At 46.7% G+C, this 11,673-nt stretch overlaps 1 protein-coding gene across 1 annotated transcript; it reads left to right on the forward strand.

Moving 5' to 3' along the window:
* Nucleotides 1–5,905: 5,905 nt before the first annotated feature.
* Nucleotides 5,906–11,049, forward strand: slc35g2a (solute carrier family 35 member G2a). The gene is made up of 2 exons (XM_041954596.1): nt 5,906–6,008; nt 9,668–11,049. The coding sequence occupies exon 2, from the start codon at nt 9,694–9,696 to the stop codon at nt 11,047–11,049; it is 1,356 nt and encodes a 451-aa protein (XP_041810530.1). The 5' UTR covers nt 5,906–6,008; nt 9,668–9,693.
* The last annotated feature ends 624 nt before the right edge of the window (nt 11,050–11,673 follow it).

Genomic DNA, 11,673 nt, shown 5'->3' on the forward strand with positions numbered 1-11,673 from the left:
CATTAATGCAGATCATGACTTTGTACTGTGTTTGTTCCTCCAGGCCTCCACAGTGATACATCACATCTGACCCCAACAGTAACATTTTTGTACCCTCTGGCTGTTTGAATTGATAAGTTCTATATGTAAGATCATACTGACACATACTAACTCACAGCAGGGATGTAGTATGAATAAACATACATTCATGAACAGATTCATTGCTGATTTAAAAATTTGCATATGTAAGCTGTCACATTTGCGCTGAGAAATGCTGAAACGTTTAGACTGTGTAAACAGGCAACAAGCACATTGACCCTACATGCACCACTTATGAGATGCTGTCCGACTGATTATCCTCTTGTCTTGTACATTATTTTTCAGTTCATGTTCAGGCAAACTCAGACAAGGGGTGCTGTCTGTGCAGGTTGTTGCAGTGTATTGCAGTGTTTTGCAATGTTTTTTCGTCTGTACTTTGAGCCAAAATCCTTAACATGAACAGTCTCTTAAACTCATTCTGCAGACGCTTTTCCAGGTTAATCTGACTCAAATCCACCCAGCATTTTAGCTCTTGTAGGTGTTTCACTTAGACTACACCTTACTTTTTAAGCATGCGTGGTGCAGCTTAGCGTTACATAACCAGCAGACTTTCAAGGCGTCTGCATCAAAACGTCTGGATCCACGTTAGTGTTCCCTTTGCCCCACTTTTTGCAGTTTTGACGCAGATCTCTGAGAAACTGTGGCAAACATGGCCATACTTGGGCTGCAAGCACGCAACACGCTCAATGAGAGCATCCTCCACAATCTAAAAACTTATCCCAGGGCTGTAACCATGGCAACAGAGGCTGTCTGGTGCGGCATCAGCGCGGCAAAGCCATTCAGACTGTCGAGGTAATCGCAGGTTATCACTCCAGCAGTCAAGAGCACTGACTAACATCTCAAAACACACATGACCCGGGGGGGCTTTGTTGACGGCTCATTTCTAACCTTCCCTCTTCACTGATGCTGAAACGTGCTCATTTGACGTATTGAGAGCTGTGCAACAAAGGTCGGTTTTATCCTCGGCTGTGTCTCATCCCTGCCGGGGCTGCTGACTAACACAGAAGATTTACGTGGCTGCCTTACGTCCGTGCACCTGCTCTATTTTTAATTTCCTCTGACCTCGCTCGCAGCGTTTCACTCCTGAGGCCTGTTCTTTTTTTTTTTTTGCCCACAACCTCTCTGACACCCCGTTTCTGACTCTCTTCACATTTTGCCTCCCCTCTGTCTCTTCCTGCTCATACCCTCCCTCCCCTCCCCTCCCTCTTCCTTTCACTGCTGTGGTGATGCAAAATGTATGAGAGACAGAGTGCTATATTAGCTGGAAAAAGCCATTACAGTCTATCACAAACCCCACTTGTGAACCAGGCAGTCACATCCACCTCCCTCAGTGGACACACACATATACGTACGGAGCTTTGTTTGTTTTCACTGCTTTGTGTGTGTGTTTGTGCTAAACAACACTGGCCCAGGCTTCTAATTTCCATAAATCCTCATTTTAATCCCCATCTTAATCTCATCAGGGGTGTTTTGTCCACTTTTCTTCCTCTCCTCCCTCGTTCCTCCCCTCCACCGTGGAGGCCCGGTGATGAATGCGTCCTGTCTGCGGTTGTGGTTCGCTTATTTCTGCTCTCATCAGCTCCTGCTGTAATGAGAACAAGCGCTCAGACATCCAAGGACCCTGGCTTTGAATAACGACATCCTGTTTGTTGTTCATAAACACCAAACGCCGCCAAAACAGACCCACTTAATCCCCCGAGACAGAGCGAAGGGTAGTACTGTGAGGAATATTGATTGATGCTGATTTCAAATCCACATCAGTGATGGCTTATTTATCATAGAAAGCACCAAACTGTTAACTAAACTGTCAACAAAATAATATTTTAATGTCCTTGAATGATCTGACTGACAGATTGAGAATCATGATGCGTCCAAAAAGTGTGAAACTGGCGGAGAAGCATCCCAACCTACGTGTGCTTAAGTGTGAGTGAGAAACACACATAGATGTTTGTTTGAGAGGGAGATCGAGGAGGAAAGATTCACGCATGAAAACACAGATGAGGCTGCAGCAGATATAGCGAAAGACACTAAATGAAAAAGCCAAATTTAGCGCACTCAAAGTCTCCCTTCCAGCTGCCACTCTGTCCTCCACCATACTCCATAATTCATTTCATCATGACCGGGCATGGAGCAGGAGAGGCTGACAGCACAGAAAGCTCCTGGATCCTGGTACTCTCGTGCTCACCCTCCCTCCTACACTCCTCTCAACTCCCTCCTCTCGCCTCCCTCCTTCTCCACTTCCTCCCTGCTGTCAGCTCATCTCAGCTTCACTTAGCATATTCTTATCACAGCAAGTCACCAACGCCTCCCTGGAGGCTGCACCTCCGAGTCTGGATATGATGAACATATTCCCGAAAACCTGGCCACGGAGTAGTTGATGGGATTTAAACAGTGCCCTAAATAGCTGGGTCCGATGTGTCTCTTATTCACTGTAACCATGGAAACGCTAGATATTCCTCCTCATCCTCAGAGAAATAGCTGAAGGCAAATGCATGGAGGAGATAAAGAAAGAAATGTTTGTCAGGTAAATTCTGGACCACCATGCATCTCTCTGAGGAGCATTGCCACTATAAAAATAGCCCCATGAACAGTTCACAAGGAAATTCACTTTTTCCACCAGTTCACCATTTGTCCATATTGAAGTCATTCCAACAGCCAGTGCACGGCGTTTCCAGGGCAGCTGAAAACATCATGCCGGTTGTGTTAGATAAATAAAGAGTCCAACTGTAGAGTCTGACATCCCTGATTTGCATAATGCTGTTCGTGATTTTTAAAGAGAACAGGGCTCCTGAGAGAAAGCTCAAATTCAATTCAGAGTCTTCTGAGTGGGATGACGCAGGTTTGTTTATGAGCATCCGTAATCCCTGTTGTATTCCAACGAGACACCAGATTCTGATAGCACTGCAATCCCCATAGACCCCCATATTAAAATGCTCAACTTTACGTCAGAAATAAACATGTTTACACCCTGGTACAAAAAACCTGTTTTGGTCTCTGTAGCTAATTTCCTTGTTCATGACAACTGTACTGGGCTCCACCTCTTTGCCCATTTTTGGATTAGCCTAGAGTTTGGCGAAGTCAGGCGCTGCCAAGATGGCAACGGCTGGAGCCACTGACACTAAGCTTCACAAAGGCCCTTCAAAAACCTGTGGTGACGGCACAGAGACTACATCCGTGTTTTATACAGTCTATGCTTTGCGCTATCTACTCGTCAGATAGACAAAGTTAGCGACTAGCTAAGCAATTAGATGTTAAATTAGATGTTGTTTGGCCAGAGACGTGGCTCTAGATAAATGCTAATATTGCTGTGTGTCCTGTACTTAATTAGGCAACTGTTTGCTTACTGCTTAGGTTAACTAATTACAGCTGTAGTCACTAGTCTGCAGCACAGATTAACTATTAATTGTTTACAAGTATCAAATGGCACTGTTGACAGTGATATCTACGTTATATCCTCATCACAGAGTAAAGAGCTTATTAGTGAAATCACCAGCAATTGGTTGGCAAGGCAACCTGCCCACTCTCCATAGCACTCATTTGGACACTGCAGATATAGAAAGAGAAAAACGTGTAGCACAGAGACTGGTCACCTTTGTTCCATCAAGTGTTGCTGATATTTATTGGCTGTATTACTCCCACAGTCGAAATATCTGGGGCAATTAATGAAGATGGAGAGACGCCTTTAGCTTCCCATCATATGCTCATGGGTACATACTGTATTTGATCTTGATACTGACCGCTGTGCATCTCCAAGCGGTCCCAGTGGAGAAGTGAGCCAGCGAAAAAAGGAGCAGCAGCAGCTGGAGGCTTCTCATTAACAGTACGATGGTCCAACCTAACAACAGTGAGCGCAGCTGCATTTGGCAAAGGTTAATACAGCCCGAAATGAAGCAGAGCACACAGGTGTTGTGGCAGCAGAATGTCAAAGCAATTACTGTCAGCTTGCAAATAGATGAGAGAGTGAGAGGTTCTGTGGCGTTTGTGAGCCGAGCAGAGAAAAGAAACTGCACGAGCTCCTTCAAAATGTGCCTTTCTTTATGTAATCTCTTCTCACCATTCTCACTACTGCTGTAGCCATTAAAGTGAATCAGATTTTATTTGTATAGCCCAAAATCACAAATCCCAATTTGGCTGAAGGGGCCTATTGTGGAAAGAATGTGGATCCAGTGTCACCGAGTGGGGCCTGAGCCATACGACCTGGAAGAGGACAGGCCACACAAAGAAGGTCAGCAAAATATCACAAAATATGCAAATGAAACGAAAAAAATGCAGATTTGTAGACTGTAAAACATAAGCGAAGAGTAGTGAGAGCAGCTTCAGGTGCTGCTGTCCAGGTAGAACCTGAGCCTCAAGACCTCCACCCAACCATGGAGACCTGGCTAGAGGAAGGAGGACACACAAACACAGAAGAGGCAGCACAGTGTTCACACAGAGAGAGAGACATGATGACATGCACATTTCATGCAGATTTAAACTACATCACGTAGACAATAATGTGGACAGACACCCAAACTTGACGCACTTTTCCAGTCTTATTACTGTAAAGGGTTTCCACAAGATTTGGAACGTGGCAAATCTTGCTCCCATTCAGCCACAAGAGCATAAATGAGGTCAGCCAGTGATGATCAGGCCTGGCTTGCAGTTGTCATATCCCAAAGGTGCTGGATGGGGCTGAGGTCAGGGCTCTGTGCAGGCTGGTCAGGTTGTTCCAGAAAGGGCATTATCATGGAAATGGAAATAAGATGCATCCTTCTCTGAAGAAGAAGAAGAAGAAGAAGAAGAAGAGGGCATAGTTTATTAATCCCTCCAATCCAAACATGCACCAACAGGACTTTTACACATGCATTAATGTATGGAGAGACAGATCGCGCAGTTAGGCATTCAGTGCCTTGCACAACAGCACATTGTCAGTGCAAGAGAGCTACCTATTTTCTAAATAAGAAAGAAGAAGATTTAAGATTTTAACTTCTTGATTTTATATGTTGTGAACCTGCTTTGTCAATACTGTACGTAGCTAAGATCATGGCAATCAGGGCCGGATAAACCCACATGAGGGCTCTGGGTAAAGATCCTGCCGCTTTCAAGTGAATACATTTGGCAGATTTAGATATACATAGAAATCTGCTTATTATATCCACATGAGCACAGTGCAGTCTTAAAAAATGAAGGTATGAGATATAGTGTTTGGCTTGGGCCCTTCTACAAATATGGGCCTCAAGATTAAGTAATAATGCAGGACCTGGTGTAAAGGCCCTGCTGTTGGGATTTAATGGTGCATATTCCCAAACTAATTAGCAATTATTAAAATTGCCACAAACCATTTACATTAAAAAAATGGGACTTTTGGGAGAGCTGATGTAAGTGAGTCCCAGGGCATGATGCCAAAAACTGAATAATTTGAATAAGAGAGAAATAAAAAAAATCTATTTCTATTTCTACAGAAGACACAATACACACACACACACACACACACACACACACACACACACAGTGGGCTGACAGATAATATACAAAGATCAGGGAGATATAGTGCTGGTGTCACGCATGCTCAGACGTTATGATTAGTCCCCCTCCTTCTCTCTCCCTCTCTGTCTCGCTCTTTGGCCGAGCTGAGGAGGAGCATCTGTATCAGTGCTCAGAGGGATGGACGTGCGGCAGCAGGTCGCCACAAAGCCCACATTTCCCCCCCGCAGAGCGAAGTGAGGTGGCCGCAGGTGCCGCGGTCTGGCCGTGCTGAGGCGCGTCGCGGTGCCCTTGAGGAGACTCGCCGCAGGACAGAGAGGAGGAGAGGGTGGTGGCAAGAGAAGAAGAAGAAGAAGAACAAATGGCCGAGATGAGGTGATGGAGCGCTGGAGAGGCTCGGTGAATGACTGAGGTTGACCGAGAGTGAAGTTGAACCCGGCGGGATCCGCTGGTTTGCGGGAGAACAGGTGAGTTGAGGCGGATGAGGCTTTTTTTAAAAAAACACTAGGTGAAGGATGTGAAAAACCCACCTGGCGGCTTATTGATCGGACCACATTATGCAATAATACGAAATTGCAGCAGATCACTAATTGGGGAAACATTCTGCGCACTCAGCCGGGGTTCATTGATTGAACGAGTTGCCCGCGTGCCAATCTGCGGGCGCATGCAGAGCGCGAGCGCGCGCGCGCGATTCTCCCCATTCAAGAATTCGTCATGGGTCACGGGTCGGGCTGTCATTGTAGGTTACAACATAATACAGACATGCTGTCTGTGGATGCTGAAAAAAAAAAAAGCCTCAGAGGGTGCCGGCGATCGAACCGCCGAACAGCGTCGGTTCCAGCACAGATGTGATGTTATGTCCATGGTAAACGACTGTTTGATTGAACCTAAGTGCGACAACACATACAGCACAACCCTCCTGTTTCCCACCGTGTGTGCGCGCGTGCGTGCGAGCGTCTGTGAGCGTGCATGTGTGTGTCAACCCTCTGGCGTCACAGGGGCGCATCACCGAGGAACCTAGATAACCTTGAGAATCCTTTGGGTTCCAGACGCACCCACTCACTTAAACACACATGCACTTGGATTTACATAACAACATACAACAGCCTTAAGCAAAGAACACACACCCACTTCTATATTTGTATGTATACATTTACATCCAAAGTAATATGTTATACAATATATTAGATGTGATCAGTCTTACTTTAAATGAATAAGCCATGACATCTGCATAATGCTTTTAGGCTGTTCAATTAATAATAGTGTAGGAGAGCCATTCATAAAGTGATTGTCCTATTAATGCTCCATATCAAAGATGGTATTGCTTTGAAAAGCTTGTAAGTCTTCAGAAGATGCACATAAACGCACCAGGAGGACAGGGAACAGTTTTTTTCTGTCCGACTCAGCAGTCAAAGCTTTATCTGCTGCCGGCCGCACTTTGTGCAGGTTCAGTGTTGCCTCGTAGCGCCTCACTTTAGGGTTGTGTAAGGTGTGAAACAAGCTTTTGAGAGCAGCAGCAGTGGTGGCAGCGGCAGCAGCAGCAGCAGCAGCACTGCAGGGGTAGGCTGCACCATCCAGAACAGTAAATATTACCGACTGAGAAGAGTCAGACAGGAACATCCTGATCTCATTTTGCTCTTTGTGGTTTCACAGAGCTGCAGATCAGGTTCCCATCTTTCTATCTACTATTCGGTGAGCGTAAATAGATCTAGAGCTCCTCAAATGTCATCGGTGAAAGCTCATGCCTGTGGTTATTTTTTACTTTTTTTCAGCGGGCTGTGGAGTTGTGAAACCAAGCCACAGATTCAGTCAACCCAGATTTAAGCCTCATCATTTTAGCGCAGGGCAGATTTACAAGTTGAGACAGACTTAATTGAGGCTCAACATTTGGAAGAATAATTCACTTTCAGGTCTTTAGTGCCATTTCCTCTAAACTCATATTTTAGAGTGAGTTTGCCATCGGCCAGAGAGAAGCGCACCGCTGAAGCCAGCCCTCACACCGCGACCCCTCGAGCTGTTGTAATTTGTAACAGGGCAATTCAGGCTGATTTGTGGGAATACTCAACATCTCCAGGGAGGGTAAAGGCCTTGCAGCCAGCCACAAATTCACTGGCTTGCCGTACTACTACCAAATCAAAAGGACTGCACCACCAACGGAGTGAGCAACAGCAGCAAGCTGCCAGAACTGCTGGCTTTACTCTGCCTGCTGCAACCCGATCATTCATCCAGACCTTTAAACTCAGGAAAATATAATGAAACTGAAATGCTGCTCATGGCCTGATGCACCTTTGCCATGCGTGTATGGTTATTGTTAGGGTTGGGTGATGTGAAGAGGTGTTTGGTCATACAGGTTACATGGTCGTATGTGTAAGGTCATTGTGGGCGATCGATGTCTGCCTTTTTTTCTTTAATGTGCTGTAGCCTAGTTTGTCAGGTGTTTTATTTGCTACGATCGATTAGCTGCAAACTGACCTTGACGTCTACTTATTTCATCCATAAATTATTTCCAGAAAATGTCTCTTTCGTGATTAACATCAATATCACATATAACATTTGTTATGCTATAATCAAGGATTTTATCCATGTTGCCCATTGGCAGTATTTCTGTGTTTTTTTATTCAGTTTTGGCTCTGTCCTTGTGATTTGGCAATGTCGGTCAGTCTATCACTGTGGTTCAATCTAAAATGACTCGACAACTATAAGATGGATTGGAACAAAATGTGGCGCAGACATTCGTGGTTGCCTAATGATGTATCCTAACAACTTTTGATGATCCCATGACATTTTCCTCTAGCGCCACCAAGAGGTGAGAGTCTCAACAGCTATCTGATGGACTTGACATTTGGTACACGCATCTGTCCATCTCATGCCATCATAGGTTCAAAGTTTCTTCCAGTAATTTGGTTTATAAGTAAATACCTGCAAAGCTAATGACCTCAGCTGCACTTTGTGCTTAGTGCTAATTTAGCATGCTAACACGTGCAGTAAGACAGTAAACATGGTAAACTGGATAGCTGTTTAAATCAGCTTGCCTAAGTAGAGTCTCACAGAGATGCTAACATGGCTCTAGACTGTTAGTCCTGTTGCTAAATCACATGTTGTGACTGAATTGCCACTTGAGTGTGTAAATAGTGACCATGTGTTTCCCTCGCTGTGATAGTGTGACATTCAACTCTTAGCAAATAAAGTAAACAGCTTGGAAATTCTTCATTCATACGAAATATCATAAGAAAGAGGACCTTTTATTATTATTCGGCTTTATTCAGCTGAATATTGTTTATGCAATGTCTTTGTTAATAGCAGTTCTACACGAGTGCCACAACAACTGAGTGCTGTGATCCACATGCCTCTGCATGAATAAATATTACGCCGTATGAAAGTATTCCACATTCCCAAAGAAGCCAGAGGGCTGCTGAGCGTTTTACAACCTGAAATGCAGCAGTGGGTATACGGCGCATATAGCACCTGCATGACCATACTGTTCTGCTGCAGGGAGATATGACTATATCAGTTATAGGTTAGTCATCCGTGGAGCAGGACCTTGAAGGGAAAAGTTAAAGAGATGCCTGATTCAAATGGCTGTTATTTCTGCAAAATCTGACATATCTAATATTTTGACAGACAGAGGACTGATGTGAACTATACTTTTATATTTCCCCTGCTTGAATGTGTTGAGTGAAGGAGAAGAAAATAGAGACAGAGATAAAAGACAAATGAGGCAGGCAGGACTTGCTTATGTAACTGTCATTGGCAACAATCTCTAACTACCCTTGAAGGTCATGATGTCCAAGGAGACTAAAAGGAGCGATAATAGCTTCGCTAATCAGCCATCATGCTTCTGTACGATTCTGCTACTGTGAACTTTATGTGAACTCTAATCACGCAGGAAAAAAACAATTAAACTGGTGATTGCTGGGATGGGATGGGAGCAACGTACATTCGCTGCCAAACACGTGGGGCACATGGGAAGATGTGAGTCACTGCTATTGTTATCTGGGATATTAAAGATATATGAGATATCAAGCAGTATCCCAGAGAGAGGCAGCGTGAGGGAGAAAAATGAGTGTGTGTGTGTAAACTATATATTTTATGTGGCTCTAAAAGTGTTCCTTCTCTTCCCTCGCAGGTGTCTGTCTTCATTAAAGTTTAAAAATGGAGTCCACTCACCTCCTGGGCAGCTCTAAGAAGAGAGTAAAGATCCACCCCCACACCGTCACAGCCAAATATGCCACGCACACCCCCTACTCCCCACAACCCGGGGTACACACACACTTCCCCCAGCCCGGGGATGAAGGCTACGACGACGCGCCGTCTTTTGAGGACTTTGGCTCCTTCCTGGAGGAGACGTCCGACAGGAAGCAGCTGACGGAGAGCAAGAGGTGGCCTTTGACTCTGTTTGGCTCCAAAGACAAAGACGCGGCCACTAAACCTCAGGCTGCTGGGGGAGGAGATGGGAGCGAGGGGGGAGCCAGAGCAGCAAAGGGGTCTGGGAGAGGGGTAGGGGAACAGCTGGCTAGTTTTGGGGAGGCTTCTGTGTCTGCGTCTCGGCTCACCTGGGTAGGACTGGTTGGTGCTGCGCTGGCTCACGGCTGTTTGATCGTCCTGACCCGCCTGGCCTCCGAACACTTCAGCCTGGGCCCCCTGTTTCTGCTCTTGGTTCGCTCCATCGTCCAGCTGCTCTCTGTGGCTGTACCACTGCACAGGGGGGAGAACCCATTCGGACCAGAGGGGTATCGTCTCCGTCTGCTCTGCTACGGCATCGCCTACTCTCTCTCTCTCTGCTGCGCCTACTCCTCCTTAACCTTCGTCTCTCCTGGAAACGGCATGACGACCTGGCGCCTGGCGACCACGGCGCTGTCGGCGACCCTGGCCTTCCTGCTCCTGGAGGAGAGGCTGGGATTGGCTGATGGGATCACCATAGCTGCAGGACTGTGTGGTTTGGGGCTTGTGCTGCTTCCCACAGAAGAGGAGAGCAACTCAGATGCACCGACTGACCCGGTCGTGTTCTGGCGGGGGGCGTTTGGCTGGTCTCTGTCGGCTCTTGCCGGGCTGTGGATGGCTCTGGCACTGGTTGGGTATCGTTCCCTGAAGGAGAGGGTGGGAGTGGGCACAGCTTTGTTCACGGTAAGCTGGACGGGCTGCTTGCTCGCGCCGGCCTCCTTGGCTCTGCTCCAGGAGGGATGGTCCTGGCCCGTGAGCGCACCAGCCTGGGGCCTGGTCCTGGGCCTGGTGGCCTGCTCGGTGGCAGCCTTTCTGGGAATGACGCACGCCCTCACCCGACTCCACCCGGCTCTGGTCTCCGCCTCTCAGAGCCTGGAGGTACCCGTTGCCATGCTGCTGCATCTGGCTGTGCTGCCGTTGGCTCCCACTGCACCGGAAGTCGTCGGGAACGTGTTGGTCATACTGAGCGTCGGTTGGCTCGTGGCGATGAAGCTGCTCCCCTCTCGCGGGGGAGGGCGCCGCCAAAGGGAGGAGTACGAGGAGATTCTGGACTCGCCCATTAAATAGACAACTCTCCTCTGCACACCGTCTCTTCTCCACACTCCCTCCTTCATGACATCAGTTCCAGTGTACATAAGAGACTGCTAAATGTTTATTGGAGCTTTATCTATTTTGTATTGTCCTTTTTGCTTTTGGGAAAGTGCCAATATTGTGTTGTGTGTTATAGTGACTATGTGACGTGATATTAAAATCTCTCTGATGAACACAACCCATTCCTGAAGCCAGTATCTCGCCTCCTTAAGAGTGTTTGCGTGTGTGTGTATGTGTGTGTGTGTGCGTACATTGGCTACATAATGTCAGTCGCTTTTACCAGCCAGCTGAGGGTTAGCCAAGGATTGATGCCATCTATTTGGCTGCTGGCGAGAGAGAGAGACAGAAAAACAGGAAATGGGAGGAAAGAAAAGAAGTGCAAGAAGATAAATGGAGGGTAGAGAGAGAGAAGATGATGGGATTGGCATACAGATAAGGAGCGGAGAGAAAGGAGAGTGATGGCAGATGACGAAACGGAGATGAAAGAGAAGGAAGCCAGGGCAGAGAGCGAAGGCCGATGGCGGCTGGGTATTGTGCTGTCTGGCCAGCTGGCTGATAAAAACACTGGTCTGTGTGAGAGGAACAGTCGTTATGTTTAAT

This window comes from Chelmon rostratus, chromosome 15 (assembly GCF_017976325.1).
Source record: "Chelmon rostratus isolate fCheRos1 chromosome 15, fCheRos1.pri, whole genome shotgun sequence".
In the NCBI taxonomy this organism is placed as follows: domain Eukaryota; kingdom Metazoa; phylum Chordata; class Actinopteri; order Chaetodontiformes; family Chaetodontidae; genus Chelmon; species Chelmon rostratus.

Excerpts from the sequence above, each read along its gene's own strand:
- slc35g2a (XM_041954596.1), top strand. The coding sequence starts at position 9,694 with ATGGAGTCCACTCACCTCCTGGGCAGCTCTAAGAAGAGAGTAAAGATC.